General features: G+C 35.3%; 2 protein-coding genes across 8 annotated transcripts in view; one reads left to right on the top strand and one right to left on the bottom strand.

Moving 5' to 3' along the window:
• Positions 1–892: 892 nt before the first annotated feature.
• LOC113500446 (probable E3 ubiquitin-protein ligase HERC4) lies at positions 893–17,353 on the top strand. Of its 4 annotated transcripts, XM_026881246.1 has the most exons (21): positions 893–1,196; positions 1,557–1,728; positions 3,818–4,054; positions 4,577–4,733; positions 5,371–5,479; positions 5,901–6,032; positions 7,017–7,199; positions 7,579–7,602; positions 8,324–8,398; positions 10,107–10,298; positions 10,716–10,895; positions 11,205–11,339; positions 11,606–11,767; positions 12,050–12,226; positions 12,517–12,783; positions 13,167–13,344; positions 14,232–14,410; positions 14,825–15,016; positions 15,379–15,521; positions 15,671–15,779; positions 16,006–17,353. In XM_026881246.1, exons 1-21 carry the CDS (start codon positions 1,131–1,133, stop codon positions 16,156–16,158), a joined length of 3,222 nt encoding a protein of 1,073 aa, XP_026737047.1. In that variant the 5' UTR covers positions 893–1,130; the 3' UTR covers positions 16,159–17,353. The 4 variants fall into 4 exon arrangements, with proteins under 4 accessions (XP_026737047.1, XP_026737048.1, XP_026737049.1 ...); XM_026881247.1 differs by lacking the exon at positions 7,579–7,602; XM_026881248.1 differs by lacking the exon at positions 8,324–8,398.
• A 746-nt stretch (positions 17,354–18,099) lies between these two features.
• Positions 18,100–20,213, bottom strand: part of LOC113500449 (extensin) — a 34,722-nt gene continuing 32,608 nt past the window's right edge. For 3 of the 4 annotated variants that reach the window (XM_026881253.1, XM_026881255.1, XM_026881254.1), the window contains one exon: positions 18,100–19,028. In XM_026881253.1, the coding sequence (XP_026737054.1) occupies positions 18,909–19,028 (120 nt within the window). In that variant the 3' untranslated portion in view covers positions 18,100–18,908. Of the gene's footprint in view, positions 19,029–19,808; positions 19,913–20,213 lie in introns of all 4 variants that reach the window. The other variant, XR_003401203.1, reaches the window with a different exon arrangement.

Here is a 20,213-nt window from a genome sequence, read left to right as displayed (position 1 = left end):
TTACCACAAGGGGTATCCACGGTCACTGAGTTAACATAACTCCTATAGGTTTTAATGATTTTATGTCACTAAGTAAAAATTTTCAAAAGGAGAATACAATGAAACAAAATACATCACAGAATGTAAAACTTTCTAGTTTGAAATCAAACGATATATATAAATCCCCATCAGCACAATAACAAATATGGCCGAACAACGTCCCGTCTACTTATATGTACCTATTCTTTCTATGTATATTTGTACCTATCTGTAGGTACTTCACCTACCTAACCGGTCCATAGAATCTTGACCATAGTACCATAAACTAATCGGACGAGTCGGTTTATATTCGGGTTAGTAACTTGAAACTAAAAGGAAGAATTAACTATTTCGTTATTAAATAGGCACTATTAACAAAAATATTACTCAAATCTACATTTCTGAATCTTGAAATATGTACTGTAACGTATTAATTTAAATAAAATAAGAAATTTAAAGAAGATCTTGATAGTCATGTTGTGTGTACTTCAATTAATTTAACCTTAATATTTTCAAAAGCAAACTTTGTAATGGGAAGAAAGAAAAATTAAACGATATTTTAAGTAAAAAAACTAATAACGAAAATTCGCAGGAAATACTTAAAGTCCTTTGGGCTAACATTTTATGGATGGTACAAGTATAATAAAATTGTACATCCAAATGTTTCTAACTTGGGCATTTAGACCCAAGAACTTCGTTAATAGTCGCTTTGGACCTTACTAATGCTTTACGAATAGGTCCTAAAAATAATTTCGATATTAACAAGAACAAGAATAAAAGAATTAAGAAAAATTGGAATTGCTGCTGGGTCGAATGAGTGAATCGTCTAAAATGGTGTGATGATTTGTGATAAAATTTTGTATTCACTGAACGCATTAAAACTTTTTGACAGCACGACCGTCAGGCCGAAGTTGAAGATTGTTCTCGACTTTTTGAAAATGTTTTTGTACTATTTTCATCCACTATGCTGTAAATAAAATTACCTGTGTAAAGTTGCTGGCTTAGGATAATTTTATTCCCAACTACCTCTCAATCAGACTGATCTCGAGCGGATGTAGAGGTTATACATAAGTTGTAAAATTTAAAAGTCATTGAAAAATAATAGCAGTAAAATGTTTTGTTGGGGTAATGCGACTCATCACGAATTATGCATAGAAGGACCAGATACTCTTGATTTGGTAAGTATCAGTTACAAATTGTTTCTCAAACAAAGTTCGTAAAAGTTTCTGTAATTATTCCGAATTATATCCTGTCCTTATCAATTAGCTGTCTAGTATTGTGGTTGTAATTGTGAAATTGCAAAAAATAAAAGAGACGAACGTGAGTTCTGTAGTTTTTAAATATATTGAACTGATAAATTAGTAAAATTAATTTATAAATATCGATTTATTTAATTTTTGTTTACATTTACCATGTTTACAAATAACCAATAAACAATTAAGTACAAAGATTTTTTGTAAATTTTAAATACTTTTGTGATGTCATGCTTTAGCATGTACTTACAAATGAAAATGTGTAACTATGTTCAAAATTTGTAGGTAATAAGACCAACACTTTCAAAATGGCGCGAGAGCAATCATTTAAAATCAGTAGCCGCTGGAGAATTCCATTCACTGTACCTCACAAACAGTGGCCACCTGTATTCATGTGGTAACAATGATGTTGGACAGTTGGGACGCAACACAGATCACAAAGAAGGAAAGACTCCAGGTAATAACATTATTCTATTCATTTTCCATTTCATAAACTGTACAAAAACTAAGGCTTTTTAAGTGTTCCTACCTCAACAGACTTTAACTACCAGCAAGAAGGTTTATTTAAGTATTCTGAATCAAAGTGACAACACATTCCAATGTATTGCATAAGATTGGCCTAGACTAGGTATAGAAATTGATAATCATTAAAACAAAATAGACTTTAATATATATATAATAAAACATCCTTTTATTCAAAATATACTTAGCACAAATAATGTGAAAACTTCTATAGAGCATAGCACACATTTTGTATACGCAGGTTTGAGATCAGTATATGTTTTAAAATTGGGTCATATCAATCAAACAAGTCATTCAAAAGTATAGGTCTTTGATTAAAATACTTTTTTTTGGACTGGGATTGGTGTTTGTGATTCACATTTTTATTAATTGTGCTTATTTAAATATGGTTCTTTATCTTCAGTTGTTTATGCCATCAAAAGACTATGAATGGTTTATTTAGTGTTGAGTTTAAGTGGTGTAGTGTACATAAATTTTACATGGTAAAATATAATAAGGATAACCAGTATCTTTGGATGTCTGAAAAATTATGTTTATTGTGGTTTACTTTATCATGTACCTATTGGTCTGTGTTATCAATGACCTTGCACTAGTTATTAACTTATAAATTCAGAAATTGCCTAGAGTTGTTACTTTGTTGGGAAAAAGTTTTTTTTTGGTATAGAGAAGAGGAAAAGCTAGCTTTTTACACTCCCACATAGGATTTATAAAAAAAATACATATGTATATAAACCTTCATAACTAAAAGATGCATTTCCACTTCATAAGATGGTATTTTTTGGGTCAATGTACCCGGCAACATTTACAAACAATGGATAGTCATTGAAACAAACTATAAAACAACTTTTCAATATCAATTCAGTGGTTCCTATCATTACTATCCACACCTTCACACCTCTTCAAAATAGTAGTGTAGATGTTTCTGGCAATTTCTATATCTTTGTAGTAAGTCTTAATTTCCTTACAATACACCATTCAACAGTGTTGTTTACTAAACTACACAAATGTTAATGTTATTCAGATAACATGCAAAACTGCAAAACACTGAATAATCTTTGATAAAGTTGCTTTTTATAATGTATTTATTCACTTACACCTTGACTTATGTAAAGTAGGGTATAGTTGATACAATAAGTATCGGGAATAAGGTCAGAATTTATCTGTGCTATGTCTGCCTGGAGCACTAGTTGTAGATTTTGTAGTCATCAATATATAAATAAGGTAGAAAATAATAATAAAATGGTTTGGTAACAAATATAAGCAGGCAAAGAGTGATTGCTGAATGCACAATGCTACAGGTCCTTACAGTTGTTGCTATGGTAGAAATGATTCCAAAAGGGAACATACCAGTTTTACAGATTCATAGTATACATACTGGGCGAATGCTTGGTATAAGCATAGGTACTTTACAAATGCTTAAGAAGGTATTGAAAAGGGAAGCAAAGCATAAATTGTCCTAGCTCATTGTGTCACCCTCACCTTCTTTCTGTTTGTTCTTAATACATAGATCAAAGTAGTAACAATGGTCTCCATTAACAAGGATTTTTTTTATGATAAATATGAATCAACTGATAAGGTGAATTATAAACATTGCCAATGGTAGTATTTTATTTTCATATTCCACTTGTACTTGTTTTGGATAAGATAGTGAAAGATGATTGTAAGAGATACTAGAGTTTATATGATTATTCATAATAATATGCATTATCATTTAAGGGTTGGCTTGTCATCATGTTTTTTAGTTTTACTTGCTAATGACATAAAAACTTACCTGAAGTGTAAACTTGAACTAGATTTATGTGTATCATTGAAATTATAATACTAACCATGATTTCTTTTAGGTACCTTTCATCTGAGTTCAGTTCTTACATTGTTCCCAATAATATTTTGGTAGCCTAATACAACAATACTTAAGTAAAAAAGGCAAACCTTCTGGCGAAAGGCGAATCTTAAAACATCAATCCTCAAATATAATGAAATTCGATCTCCTAGGATATGTTGTAACTTTACAAAGTTAATTTCAGCACTAGTTGAAACATTCAAAGACTGTACAATATCATCAGTTGATTGTGGTATGCAGCATTCCGTTGCCCTGGACGAATGGGGCCAGCTTTTCAGTTGGGGCTCCGACAGTATGGGCCAGCTTGGCAGTAATCTTGGTACACATGCCCAGGACAAGCCCAAGTTTGTAAAAGGCCTGGCAACGAAGAATGTAATACAAGTAGCGTGTGGCGCATACCATTCAATAGCGTTGACTAATAGTGAGTATTTATATGAACCATTTGATTACGCTAGTGATATCCTGGATAACAATTTTGTTCTTGGAAAATCGCAATATACTTACGCTGGTACTTGTGTGAATAGACAAAGTTATATGAGTAACAATCAAAGACCGGAACCGCTCTTGGAACAAAGTGTCGCTATGTGGTTTTAGATTACCAGAACGTGCCTTGGATTTTTTCATACAAACTGAATTTTGCTACGTCAATCTTTTTGTTTTACCACAACGCTTTGCGGTTGATCGATATCTCTCCGCTCTGTCAGCGTTCGTGTTATTTGATAGTCAGTTTCATACACAAATTATAATTTCTGTGACATAAGACGATCAAAATGATATCAAAAAGTTATTTACTCAAATTGGGCTACTAAGTAGCACTTGAATTGTTGAATTACTGACAACGGACAGCATTAGATTCGCCCACACTTTATTGCTTCCTAATTGCAAGGAACTAAGAATATAACGTATACGGTTCCAGATTGTTAAACGTACTGTTACATTTTAGATGGCGACCTTTACTCTTGGGGTGCAAACAGTTATGGCCAGTGTGGTCTTGGCACGATGTCGAACAAAGAAATGATTCCGCAACCAATCACCTCGCTACTCGGTGTTCCTATAGCGCTGATCGCTTGCGGCAGCAACCACACATTTGCCTTATCTAAGTAAGTAACAAATGCAATTTATTTCTCTATTTATTGTATAGATTTCAGTCGGTTGTAGCCGGTAGTAGGAGGTAAAGACCTTGCAGGCACAGTCAGTTCAATATCATATTTTTACTGATTCGATCGAAGACTGCACGCTGAAGGTCGGATATAATAGTCTAAAATCACGCACGAGCATTAACGATCATTTTAAGCAAGCTCTAATCAGAAAACAATTTTATGTGAAACAAATAAGGAATTACATAATAATAAGTGCAGCTATACATTCACCAGTACAAAATAAACTCCCTCTGTAAAACAGATGTTTATTCTGCACATAAATTACCTGTTTCATGTTTGTTTTATTTTAATGGTGCGTAACATGATACAGTATTAAACCTTTTTTGAAAGAACATGCCATAAAAATACTAAAAATAATAGTAGAATCATTTGATTATCACAATAAATTATTTATTGGCCTTATGTTACACTCTATAAAGGTCAGTTTATAAAGATAGTAATGAAGATGATAGGAAATATCATTTAATAACAACATGCAATCCTGAAAAAAAGTATTTTTACTCTTTTGCACCCGCTCAATCCTAAAATAAGAAAATGTAATTAGTAATGTAATTAATATTCATTTTCAACTTTGCAGATCTGGTGCCGTATTTGGTTGGGGCAAAAATACTCACGGCCAGCTGGGTCTTCAAGACAGAGAAAACAAGTGCTACCCATCACATCTAAAAGTTTTAAGAAATGTTAAGGTGAGGTCATCCTTTACTGTTATGATATTCGCCCCCAACATTATTGTATTGAAGTTATGTATTTTTTTTAATACGACTCCCGCAGTAAGAAATTTAATCCTTGTGTCTCGGGGGTTTTACAAAAATACAAATCACATGCACAAAGACACCCAGACTCAGAACAAGCATTCGTGGATCACACAAATGCTTGTCATACGCGGGGATCGAACCCGCGATACGTCGCGCTCAGTGGGTTTGGTGTGGTGTGAGCGTGCAGTATAGTTTCGAGTTATTATTCGTAATAGATCTTCGGTCACCGGTGACTGACGTGGCCTTAATTTTACTCAAAAGGCAGTCTTGACACATTTAAATGTATTGGTCAATTGGGTTTCTATACATTGACAACAACATTATAGTCAATATGACGTGTTTATTGTTTTAGGTATGTCACATAGCATGTGGCGAAGACTTCACAGTGTTCCTCACGTTGGACGGCGGCGTGTTCACGTGCGGGACGAGCGAGTACGGCCAGACCGGCCATGGCACCACCAAGGACGAACTCGTGCCTAGAAAGGTACCATCTCCAAATTAAATACAAATGTTGCAAATCGAAAATAATCCCACGAAAACATAAAATCGGGATAAAAAAACTTTTTGAAAGTTTATAACCAAGATTAAGACATATCTATATAATTTAATCTTGGTCATAAACTGTCTATCTGTTTATCAAGTTTCGTCTAAATCCATTCAGTGGTTTTTGCGTGGAAGAGGAACAAACATCCATAAATCTGTACTTATAAACTTTTGTGTTTATAATGTTAGCAGGATTAAGGATGTCTCGATTCGCCCACTACAAAACAAGCCGTTATGGATTTAAATTTATTGGAATTTAATGCAGTAAGAGCAATGACCTTATCTTTAGTGTTATGTTAAAATAATCATATGCTGGTTTTATTTCAATAGGTTTATAATTTTTTTTTTTAAATCGTGTAAAAAACAAGATTATGGTGTTTGGTTCTCTTATCATACTTTTGATTGAGAAAATTCATAAAACCATTTTTCGCAAGTCGAGTTTCGACAGTCACTATATTATAAATATGACGACAGCTAGTTTTAATAGACTGTAGGTACACAATGTACACATAATGCTGTGTGTCACCGCTACCGCGAAGTACGAAATCGACACAATAGTAATCGTAGTAAAAATCGAATTGATTGCGGTCTAAATAAACTTGGCGTTTTTATGTCGTCCTTGCTACGTGACGAAGCAAAAAAAGAGGCATTGAAACAGAAAAAATATTTTTCCTTGAAGAGAAAGCCTAAGGTCGGTTGAGGTGTTGTAGGGTATATTTAAGTACTATGTGTAAGAATGTGCTTATTGTACGTATTCTATTCATGAATCGACAAACGTTGTCTGTTGGACCTAAAAAAGATGGCTTGAGCTGGATGCTGGATGCTGGTGCAATTTAGGGGAAGCCTATGTCCAGCAGTGGAGCTCGATAGGCTGAATTGAGATTATCTGAGTATGTGTGCCTCAGCAGGTCGGTGGTTGTTCCAGATAATGGAGCTAATGGGTAGCACAGTGACGCAGGTGGCGTGCGGGCGGCGCCACGTGCTGTGCCGCGTGGGGGAGCGCATCCTGGCGTGCGGCTACGGCGCGCGCGGCCAGCTGGGCTGCCCGCACATGGCCTTCGCGCTCGTGCCCACGCCCGTGCCCTTCGCGCCCAGCGACGAGTCGCCGGTCAGTACACATACCGTACTACACCTAATGGAGCTTTGTCTTTTCTCTTTTCTTTTATTTATTTTAACCAGCCGAAGTCGCAGTGTGAGTCAGTTTTTGGTTCTGCAGTAAAAGTGCCTCATTACATTATACTTATGAACGCTTTAACTGGTCGCCCATTCATTTCTACCGTCGTTTCTATCGTGCTTTACGCGCCGCACGTGTTGTACGCGTCGTACGACGTATGCGGTGTGGGCGAATGTGCGATCAGCATTATACAGTTCTTTCGCAAACAAATCAAATAAGTTTAAGGAATAAACTTAAAATTTTGTTTAGCAGTGCCAGATAGTAGCTACATATGAGTATTCCCTCTCATAACGTTTCATTATTGTCAATACAGACTGAAATCGCTGGCCAGAGTAAGGTAAATATTTCATAGTAATTCCCGTTCATCATATCTCTGTATTAGATAGTTTTAGTTTCTTGTGCACGTCTATCTTTATTGGCACTGTTAGCATATGTTACCATTTAAGTATTTTTATAATTTTTCCTTTCTTCATCTGAACTCTTATGACTCAACAATGGCGGTACTGGCCCTAAGTTACAAGTTTTGTTACTTATATCAGTCATAAGAGGATAACTACCTCTTTGGCTGTGAGGAAAAGATCATTGGTTCAATCCAAATCGAAATATCGATGATGAACCTTTTTTTGTGTTGTTTTGAATTTCGGCGAAGATTCGATAAAAAAGTATGTCTTTAACTTGATTCAACCTTTATTTATATTTTCAACATCGCTTTTTCTCAAGTTATGATTCAAACTTCGCCAAAATTGGAAGCAGCCAGTGTTTATTTTTACTCTCGTGGTATGATCTGAGCACAGACTGTGGTCAGTGCTGGGAAATATTACATGAAATAAGAGACTAAAGATTTTGCCTTCAAATACCTAATAATTTCTGACGCACCAGGAATATGAATGATGCAAAGACACTAAACATTTGTACAACAAGACTGTATTTAAAAAAAAATCCCAGCATCGACATACAGTTAAAAGATTATACCCCGTATCCGTTTAATAATAAGAGCTATTTTTATGTGTATTGTAATAGCCTCATACAGGTTATTAACTTTAAATATTATTGTTCAGCTTAAGAAGAAAGCGAAAGTCGAAGGCGCGATGTCAATTCCACGCAATAGCAGCGCGGGCGGTTCCAAACTAAATGTTGAGTCATCTGTATATTTAATAACGTTATAGTATTATGTTTAATCATCAAATCACTTTAGTCTGTAGCTTGTACCATTATAGTACAGTAGTAAGATTTAGAAAGAAAAATACAGGGTTAAAAACTCCTTAATCTGGATTTTAGGATAATCATTGAAAGAGTTTTGTTTTATGTAATGTTATGTGTATATAACCCGCCGCATTTTAGTTTCTAACTCTGTATTTATGTTAATAACAAATAGTTTTTTTAGACTCTGTAGAAAATGGCTTACATCTACTTCTTTTTAAAGTATTGTTTTTTGTAGTTTACGATGTGAGTAGTTAGTGTTTTAGATTAGTCCTTTATCTCCTGGCTCGATAGAGAGCAGTATTTTACGTGTAGGAGTGTATCTGTGTGAAAGAAAAACGTATGTGTTAATAAGGCAATGTAATTTCTGGTCAAAATGACCAAGTTCTATTTATTGAACTTACCTTTCGGATATAACTTTCGATATAACTATAATTGTTATCGACCCCTCTATCCGCAATATTGCAGATGAGCCCGAAATGCGAACGGACTGCTGTGGGTGTTGTGAGGATTCGATGAATTAAAAAAATAAAATGTCCCCTGTTGTAATGAATTTTATCCATGAGTCTCAAACATTCCAGTTGCACGTACAAACACCCAGATTCAGAACAAGTAATAGTCGGTCATTTTTATGGCCTATTTGAATTGGTTACCTATAGCACTGCTATCTGTGCAGTCTGAAAGGCATAATTACTGGCTCGTTCTTAATAACGGAGGGCTTAAACAAGCACCATGGTTTTAAACAAGCACAAGACGAGTAAAACATCAAAACATTGCATTGCATTTTGCATGAGAAAATAGACCATTCCAATCATTCTATCTTGAGGGGTTATTTATTTGTCTACGTTTTTAAACAGAAGACAATCACTTTAAAAAATAATATGGTTATACTGAAATTCAACGTTTTCAAACAGGGCCCTGTCATATTTTGAATAATAATGGAAATGAATAATTTTCAAGAAAGCCACAGTAAATCAAATAAAAAATACTAAGCAATTCAGCCAATTTAAATTTAAATGGCAAATAAAATGTTTTATTTGAAACCGTTCTGGATTCTTGGACAATTATTGATCTCCATGTACAGAAGCGATATTCGAAATATGACCGACCTCTGTATGGCTGGTTTTAGACTCGCGCCGAACGCACGCGGGCCGTCAGCGCAGACGCCGAAATGTATGCGGTATTTGATAACTACATACATATTGATCCATCAGTGCGGATCGTCAGCGAAAAACCAGTTAACCTATTCTTTGTTTGTCAATACAATATATGACAAATAAGTTGGTTTGTCTTCTGTCTAACCCACACACAAACTTAGGATGGTATTGTAATGTAAATAATAAGAATATACTAAAAATCACAATTACAATACATGTATAAATGTGGTCTTTAAACAAAAACATTATCAATTGTTCTATTATATATTTTTACAAGATGTATATTTGAATCTAAAAAAGAATGAGTATCCTTACTATTTTATCTTCCATAGACAAACTTTTAATGTAACTACCTCCTTGGCAATGAGAACAAATCATCGGCTGGGAAAGCGGCTGAAACGTATAATGCCTCAAGCTTGATTAGATTCAAATATACATTTTACCTCATCAACTAAAAATGATAGCAATAAAATATCTTTTGCAGTTTACACAAGAGATCTTCAAAGGGCCGATCAAGGTGTTCGCGGGCGGCGACCACAGTTTCCTTATAATCGACCATGACAGGTCCGGACCTATTGACTTCCGGACCGCGGACCATAGGAAACAAATCCTCACGCTGACTATACCGAAGTTAGCTGCCTGCGAAGTGTTTAAAGACAGCGATGTTGTTAATCAGGTGAGCTGAATGTTTAGGTTTTGTTGATTGGCTGTGATCGGTAATAAAATAAATAAAACTATTACCGGATTATACTTTCCTGTTTTGTTCGACAGTTAAGATCCTACATAGTTTTTTTCTGTTGTTTCAAAGTGATATAATTTTAACTAATGCAGTAAATCCAAACTTTTAAATTGAATGTAAAAATGTTTAATCTGGTTAATCGTATCAAAAAAATACTTAAAGCATTCAGGATACTGCTCATTGTGTGAAAAAGATACGTGTTATTCTTAAAGGGACTTTTAGATTACAAAAAACAGCTTGTCGCACGCTCGATTAAGATCTACCAGTCATTTATCGACATTAATATTTTTTTATTAAAATTAGACAACAACCACTTAATAGTAACTACAACAAATAATTTAACATTTTCAACAGGACCTACTGGCGTACCTAGAGACGGTGTTCGGTTCTCTGGCGTGTTTGAACAGTTCGTTCCTAGCGCCGAACAACGCCCACTTCGGGTGCAACACGAAGGTGCCCGGCGTCGACCTCAGGAAAGCGGAGGAGGCCTTCACGTTAGTTAGCAGATTTGAAAATACTACAATCAAAGAACTTGTGAGTTACTGGTGTTTTATTTTTAATGTGTTTTAACACTGTAAGACTGGAATAAATTATTAAAAAAAAATATGAAACGGGACATTTGCACTGCAGTGGGACACAGCTAAAAAGCACTGTGTAAGAAAGGACGACATTTCGCTTTGTCATTGACTATAGTAGTCTTTTGGAAACTCATGGTAGCGGCACTGAGACAGTTAATGGACAATGTGTAAAATGTTATACGGCTAATTTATAGACGGTGCAAACACTTCATTTGTCACACACAGTTGTCAAAAATATTTTTTTATACGTTGCATTTCGTTTCAGATTTTTAATCATTTGACAGAAAACATTATAATGAAGATGAAAGTGTCGCCGCCCGACGCAGAAGCGCTCAGAATGTTTTTAATCTTGCCATTGTACCACGAGATGCGGAATCCACGTCGACATGCTGAATTACAGGTAAATACAGTAACATACAGTGAACGATCAGGCTAACTGCAATAAAATGTAAAAAAAAACAAGACCATTGCATAGATGTATTTGCAATGCCAGACTATCATTTCCTGGTTTAAGGTGCTAAGTTAACAGTAAGCTATGTGAAAAGCAATACAGAAAGATGCAGAAAAAGCTTAAGATTTTTGCATTCTTCTATGCATCCAAAATAGCAAGTATTGCTAAATTTCATAAAAAAAGTATATTTTTAAATATGATGTTATTGTGTACAGGGTCCATTCGCGGAAGCGTTCAACAACCTGTCAACGCACCCACAGAGGATAGTGAACCTTTGGTGGGAGGCGCAAACCCCAGAATACTTTGAAATGCTCGTAGACATATTCAAAAGTGTTATCGTGTATGAACTTATGCAGCCTACAGTACGCGCTAATAAGGTAACGTACCACACGGGGAGGGGTCGGAGTGTTTGCGAGTGCAATTGAACTGTGTACACAAAATTGAAAAAGTTGGTTAATAAATGATTGGGTCGAAATATAAAAAAGAAATACTTGATTTTATCAGTTGACAAAAATTTTGACTCTAACGATGCAGCAGATCATATTTAAAGTGTTTCCTTTTGCACGAAATAAAAAAGTCATCGTAAACTAATTCAACTAAAATAAATGATTATGTTAAACCAAAATTTATTTCAAACATTTTTTTGTGTTCTATTACAGAAAATATACTTCACACATAGCATTATACAAATCCTAAACGCTTTATCGTCACTGAACAAAATAAACTTTACGAATCCAAAGAACCCGAAAATACCAGCGGAATGTTTTTACATAGAGGACTTGTGTGACCACGTAGACATCGCTACCGATTATATCAACTGGCTTTCAGATCATGCGGTACGTTTCTCGACAAATATTGGTTATTTTTTTCACAAGAGAGTACTGGCAACTTTGTTAAGTGGGTTTATGATTTCGATATTCCCATACATTATTATCAACAAGTTATCCGTCCAGTTTGTGAAAGGCTGTTTGTTTGTGTTTTATTAAACGACGAGGGAATCATAACACTTGATGTGTGGCATACACTAAAGACTTTATTTAATTTTATTAAACCCAGCACTGGAAAAACATGTATTTAAAAGCTTAGTTTTTCAAGAGTAAACTAATTCTAATTGTTATCTCCACAGTCGGCACACCCGCACATGTGTAACTACGCCTTCCTTTTCGACGTCCAATGCAAATCGTTACTCCTCAAAATAGATCAACAGTTACAAATGCAGATAGCTATAAGCAGAGCTGCGACACAGATATTCACAAGGTTGTTCATGGACCCCACGTATGAATACCAGAGAGACCAGTTCCTCAACCTTACTGTTTCGAGAAATCATATTGTTAGAGATACGATGACGCAGATCAGTAATCATGAGACGTCGCAGTTGAAGAAGCCGCTTAGAGTAAGTTTTGTTTATTCTTTTTATTTTTAAGTCCTTTAATATACACATTTGACATCACTCTGTGGTGAGACAAAGAGAGCTGATTGTCTAAAAATAACGGCATTTTTGAAAGAGTTAATAGCGAGCAACCTTGTCACACATTTTGATTAAGATGAGAGAAGTTCGCTAGCCAGCCCCAGTCCCAAATTAAATGATTAACCTATCGTACAGGTGTTTATTTAATAATATGAATACTTATTTTGCTTTTGTTTGTTAATATTAGTCTCAAATAAAATATATAAATACAACCTTCTTACCTGTTATTTCTACACAACTAAGTTGGAGTAAAGCAAACAATTTCTAATTTTATTGTGTAAAAAAATACATTCTCAAACTCCTCTCAGGTAGAATTCGTAGGCGAGGAAGCAGAGGACGCGGGCGGCGTTAAGAAGGAGTTCTTCTTACTACTGCTGAAGGAGATCTTTGACCCCGTGTACGGCATGTTCAAGCAGTCAGAGGAAACTAACATGATATGGTTCTCGAACAACCCCTTCGAGGATGACGTCATGTATTACCTGATTGGTAAGCTGATATTACTCACTATTAGTATTTAGAACGATATAGCTGCAGTAGAGTCCTTCAGATATGTGCGTTCGCATTGAAATGATGTGTGTTGATCTGTAATATGATACTCGCAAACATTCTTAGCTACGGCTTATTAGATAAACTTCACGGAACTATTGAGGGTCTACCACCATGTCTAAAAGTAATATTATTATAGGTGTGAAGTATGACAGCTCAATAAAGGGCATAAGCTCTATGCCCTTTATTGTGCTGTCTAGACCCACAATTATATTACTTGACGGTAGACACGACGGTACTCCCCTGATTCGTTATGCTACCGATATCTCGCTGTTAATAGTTTAGTTCATTTATTTCACAAGTTGAGAGTGTAGAGTAAATTTTCAATAAGCTAAACAACCCATATTTTGAAATGAATACATTAGTTTTACACATTAAGCTTAGCCCTGGAGAGTTTATGCATCATTAATATTAAAAAATAATATAGAAGCTAAGCTACTTACCATCATTAGTCTCTCTTTGGAAAGTCGTTATAATTATTTATTTGTATTTGAATCTGTGTACATACGTTTTGGTGCCGCTGTATAATAACATATTTATTTTCTACATATTTTCACCGATGATAAAAAATTGTAAGTTAGTAAATCATTTACGAATCACTTTGCTCGTTAATTAATTTTCCACTAACTTCTGAAAGTCCAATTTAATCTGTTGACAAATATACAAGCCTATTGATCTACGATCATTGCTCATAATACTTACCTATAGCACAAATCATAAAATTACCAAATTATTGAAAAACTTTTGATTAGTCTTACAGAAAACGAGTTTTCTGCCTTTCCTGACCTTGTAAGAATCATCACTAATTGAAATATTACCATTTCCAGGTGCCATTTATGGTCTTGCTATATACAATTCGATTATAATCTACGTTCCGTTTCCTTTGGTTTTATACAAGAAGTTATTGGAGGAGGCAGTTATGTTGGATGACCTCTCTGACTTGTATCCAACGCTCGCTAATAGTCTGAAAAGCTTGTTGGAGTATCCCGATGAAGATGTTGAAGACGTAAGTGGGTTTAGATCTTACTGAACATAATAATTTATTTTACTGTGCATGCAAAAGCGTTTATTTCATTGTAAGCTTATAAGGGCATATACTCCTAAGAAGCATTGGGCTGGCATTGTTTGTTGCGAGCTTAATACTATACGAAGCTCGATTAAAGTAGTGTTTATGGAATAGCCTTGAACTTGTCTTAAATTCCCAAGCCCTAAATGAGTAATTGATTCACAATTGCTGGTGATGACGTGATGACGATTTTGTGGGGCTTAAATTATATCATCCAATAAAGAATAAAAAAAAACTGCTGATTCATGATTTCCACCCAGAACTCGTCTGCTTCAATGACCATAAGTACTTCACATGGCCTGCTCTCCGCCAATTTAATACGGGGCTAATTTTGCTATCCTTTTTCCCCTGCAGGTATTCAGCTTATGTTTCGCTGTGAACACGGAAGTGTTCGGTCAGATTCACGTACACCCGCTGAAGGAGAACGGCGAGAACCTGCCCGTGACGCACGAGAACAAGCAGGAGTACGTCGAGCTGTACGTCGACTTCCTGCTCAACAAGTCCGTCGAGAACCAGTTTAAGGCCTTTAATCAAGGGTTTCAGAAGGTGAGGTAGATAAATGTGTTGTATATTAATATGTCCAGAAGAATATTTGGCTTCTTGAAGTTAAAAGATACTTCAGCTCGATAAGATTCAAGGGGTCCTAGTCTAATTCTAGGAGAAAAATATGGCGTCTAGTATAGCTCCGTATTATGTATTGAAGTTCTAAATTAATGATGAAGTTGTTTAGTTTATAACTTTCTTGGGACGGATCTGATTATTTTAGAACGGTTTACTTACGAGTGTGAAGGTTAAAAGTTACTGCTTAAAAAGCTAGAAGAGAACTTTGTAAAATTCAATTTCAAAATTTAAAGAACGATTTATATAAAAGTATTTGCCATCGTTTTAATATTGGTACTCATCTTCAGGTTTGTGGCGGCAGAATAATAAAACTATTTAGATCTCATGAAATGATGTCAGTTGTGATGGGCAATGAGGAGTACGACTGGGAAGTGTTCGAGAGCAATTGTGAATATAAAAACGGTTATACAGCGGGTGATCCACAGATCAGGTAATTTTCATTTATTTTATGCATTTTCTATGATTTAGCACAAACAAAGAATACGCTCGCCACACGGAGCTAAGTAAAGGGCGGTTTTCGTTTGTATTTTTAGTTTGTTAGTCCTAGTTTTCAGGAGTTCATCTATAATAATGTTTCAGATGGTTCTGGGAAACGTTTCACGAGCTGCCGCTTGAAGACAAGAAAAAATTCCTTTTATTTTTGACTGGCAGCGACCGTGTACCGATACAGGGAATGAGGGATATTAAAGTAAGTATCAAGAGTATTTTTAACAATCTAATGAATAAATAATCGGGGTATGACTTATGATAAAATGCTAAGGGATGATGAAGGAGGAGGTGGAGGAGAAGGACAATGGGAAGGACAAAGAGTTTGAGGTGTAGGTAAAGGTTTTAGGGGATTCACTGAAACTATGTTCAAGACGTCGCTTTTATTTTCAACTGTGTAAACTAATAGCGATTTTTTATGAATATAGATAAGAATCCAGGCCGTAGCAGACGACAGGTACTTCCCGGTAGCCCACACGTGCTTCAACCTGCTGGACCTGCCGCGCTACAAGACCAAGGAGCGGCTCAAGTACCACCTGCTGCAGGCCATCCAGCAGACGCAAGGCTTCTCCCTCGTATGAGGCTCGCGCCGCTCCACGCGACACGCTTGTCTACATGCGTACTGCTCACTGTCGGGGGGAACTCCCAGCGGACTGGGCCAGCAATTATTACCCGTACTTCGAACTCAGAGCCAGGAACATTGTTTAATAGGTAAATCTTCTAGTGTGGTTGACATAATCGGGCAAGCTAAGCTTTGTCATTTCCGTCGAGATTCCAGTCTGATAGTGAGATATCTGTTTTTTTTATCGCTTTTTACGATAAATTCCAAGTACACGCGGAATCGATGCCTTGTTCTCGCTGAAGTCCATTAGCGTAATGTTTTAATTAATGATTGTTGAATATCTTTTTGCATTATTTATAATCAGGATAGTCCTAACACCCGAATGTTCGTCAGATAAATTGATATAGTGATTTGCTAGTATACTCTTGGTGCCTTTCCAGACTATCAATAATCCTGTTATTTATATATTGTTCTAGTGTAATAAATCAGTTACTTTACGCAAGTTTTTTTATATAATTTAACGTTTTATTTATTGAATCCATGAATACATTGTTTAATGTTTGCATTTATGTTCACTATTTAAAGCATAATAATGTGATAAATGTAACTTATATATTTTTAAAGAAATAATTCTATTAGATGAAAGGGGGGAAATAATATTTTAAGAATTCATTTCATTAATATAAATCTAGGGTTGTCTGCCATGTTCATTTTATGAACAGTTTAATTGACAACCGAAACCAGTAATGTTGAAAGGTCATAAAGCAGATTCGCTTATGTTATGTTCTTCCGACATTCTATAATGAGCCGACACCTGTGTCCGTATGGTGTGTAGTGAATAAGAAGTGGCTGGGCTAGGTCCTCACGACCCGTCGCCGCCGGATCGCCTAGCAGCCGAGCTCAATATTGTTATTGTTGGTTATTATAGATGCGCGGCCGCGGACAGCAGCCGTAACGGTTTGTACATACAACGGCTTCCTATGTGATATTAAGATATTACCATTCATTACATTCGGCGACAATACTACTGCTTTTTGTAATTGTTACTCTGATTTGTTATAAATTGTACATGTTGTACATATTTGTATTGTACGTAGCTTGGCTAGATTGCTGTTATTGTTTTGAAGCATTTATGAGTGCACCTCACTAGGTACTCGGCGTGGTTTGTACACGATGTATGTAATGTATGATAATATAATATTTTCATACACAAATGACGTTTTATTGTACCCCCCATAATAGCCATATTATTTTTTTTAAATCATCTCATTATAATTCAAAACCACCTACAAAAAAAGTAAGCCAATTTATTAATAAAAGCAAGATATCTTAAAGTAAAGTCCTGGTTTTGTATTGATCAAGTTGATGATGTTAAACATTTTGGTGGATTATTTTCCAAAATTCTCTAGTTCTATGAATTTATATCTATAGCAGGTCACAGTATTTCCTTTGAGTGCAAAGGCTGACTCTGGGTAAATTAATTAAATTGAGAATTGAATTTGGTTGTGCAGCTTTGTGGGCCGAATTTTAATTAATACAATTTGGAAGAAACGAACCGACTTCCTACCTTGATGTATGTTGGACAGGCTACACCGTGACAGCGCTAGACGTGCGACAATAATGCTTCGAATTTCTGTAGATCGAATTCTGAAGTGAAGTATGATATTACGACTGCACGGTTAGCCGAGTGGTTGAGGTCACCACGCCAAACCCACCGAGTGCGACGTGTCGCGGGTTCGATCCCCGCGTAGGAAAAGCATTTTGTGTGATCCACTAATGTTTGTTGTGAACGTTATTTGTATGTTTGTAAAACACCCCACGACACTGTAAATACATTACTGTGGGTCGTTTCTTAAAATCAAAAATCTCACTACTAGTGTTAACTACATTGCATTGAGATTACAATTTCTTTCAGCCGTTGAGTTTAAGTTGCAGGGTAGTCTAAAATAAAAACAAAAACTGGCATTTTACATAATTTATTTAATTTAAAATATAATTATATAGTGAAATACCAAATCATAAGGGCATTTAACATTTTATATACAAAAATAATCGTATTCATGACTAGTAGGTACGTAAGCTCAGCCAATTTTGTTAATGTTATACATATCTATAGTTTGGCAAAAGCATTGAATTTTACTATAGCCAATTTCATAAACACTTCTTTCTTATGAGTAGGTTAATTTTGTAGTTTATATACATTTCATTGCAAGGTTTTTCCAATTAAAAAAGTCTGTTTATGACATTGGTAATTGAGCATTATTTACAGTTACAAGAAGCAACTTTCGGATGCGTTCGCAATATATAAAGCCGCACATTTACACAGAAAACAATGAGAATTACGATAACAATGGTATAAAGTTTTAGAGTGACATGAATTGAACGAACAATGTAATTTTTTTTTTGTTTTTTTTTATGTTATATTTACTTAAATTCTAATTAATGGTTATAAATATATTAAACCTACGATTAAGTACCGATCCGTACATGCCTCAAGACTTTAACACTTAAAGTCTATACAAGTACTACAAATCTCCGCGCTTTATGCTAACCAATTAAATTGATTGATGTTTACCTACTTGATGAGATGATGGTGTTTTTGTTGACGCTACAAAATGTTTTGCCCCCATTCTGTTGTAGACACTTATCCATTCGAGTCGTCAACAAAGTAAATTGAATTTGATTGAGAATATTCGTTGGCGTTACAAGTGACTTCTTGCTTGACGTATATTCTTGTGATAGGCATGTTAGTTACTACTAAGATCTAGTTTAGTACGAAGATCGGCCCGAGTTGTCGTCGTAGTGCTGCGTGCCGGGCGGCGCGCGGTACCCGGGGTAGTTGTGCGACAGCGCGTGCTGCGCGAAGAAGGTAGAGTAGTCCTTGTTTACCTGCGAATAAAGCTCAAAATTAAGCGTACCGTTTCTTAATGTATTTTCCCACCTGATTTTTTTACCCAGGTTTTTAGAGCCTTGAAGTGCTACATCCAAGTCAATTGTATTATTGTAGATGTTCAATGTAGTCTATATCAAATAGATTTTTCTCTGAGTCTGTTTAATGGTTCTAAAATAACAGACAAATTATAGAATTAATATTTTAACATTTAAAAAGTTAATCTTCAGTTTACTGTGTATTCACGTGGATAGTATAATCCACAGTTTTCCATGCACTTAATACTAGACTCTTCTACTTCGCAAAGCTTGTAGAAATAAAAAGTGATTTTCGTAATGTAAAATGTGATATTTTAGTCTATTACATGAATTCGTGATGAAGGTATACAATTCTAAACAGAACTCTTTGCGAATAAATTGCTTGAACCAATATTAAAGAATAATATAAGCTTCTGTCGGTAAAATAGCTAAACGCTTGATGCAATACGAGTAATATTTCAGCAACAAACTACAATTGTCTTATTGAATATTCGTGAAAATCAAGAAAGTTTACGCCTGGCAACACTTCACATGTCAAGTGTTACAATAATAAAAAAAATAAAAACTGTTAAGTTTAGAATTGTATACGAATACAAAAATAGAATACAGCAAAGCCTACTAACGCGAGTGAGTGCTCGCGACTAACAGTGCTAGGGTTGCCCTTCACCAAGTGCCGAGATCTGTTAATGGAAAGTTTGTCCAAACATATAATAGCACTATGACCCAAACGGCGACACTTACACCTGACGCATTAAAGTCCGCCTACGTACACTACGTACGGACTGAGGGACCGACGCCTAGGCGTCGTTGATCCCAACTAATTCTGCAAGCGTATATTGGCGCAGCTAAAACAGACAATGGTTCGTTCAACACTTCATTTCGTTCAATCCATCAATCTTCAAGTCGTGCCGTAAGAAACAATTGCAAGTAATGCAACACTGGATTAAAATTTTGAATTTATTATTCTACTTTTTTAATATTATACAATTAACCTAACAATGGATCGTGGTATCGTGATCGGAAAATTATCATTTTTTTAATTAGTCAAAGAATAATGTGCGCCTTGTTACTTTCATCGTTTTTTATTTAAATTCAAGATTTTAGTAACAAAATTTCACAGACCTTAATATAATTAATAAGAAGAGA

The sequence above is a fragment of the Trichoplusia ni genome, chromosome 14, assembly GCF_003590095.1.
Source record: "Trichoplusia ni isolate ovarian cell line Hi5 chromosome 14, tn1, whole genome shotgun sequence".
In the NCBI taxonomy this organism is placed as follows: domain Eukaryota; kingdom Metazoa; phylum Arthropoda; class Insecta; order Lepidoptera; family Noctuidae; genus Trichoplusia; species Trichoplusia ni.
This window is presented reverse-complemented; position numbering and strand designations above follow the sequence as displayed.

Coding starts and splice junctions, on each gene's coding strand:
- LOC113500446 (XM_026881246.1), top strand. CDS start 1,131: ATGTTTTGTTGGGGTAATGCGACTCATCACGAATTATGCATAGAAGGA. Junction 11,340..11,605: donor GTCGACATGCTGAATTACAG/GTAAATACAGTA, acceptor TATTGTGTACAG/GGTCCATTCGCGGAAGCGTT. Junction 14,411..14,824: donor CCGATGAAGATGTTGAAGAC/GTAAGTGGGTTT, acceptor TTTCCCCTGCAG/GTATTCAGCTTATGTTTCGC.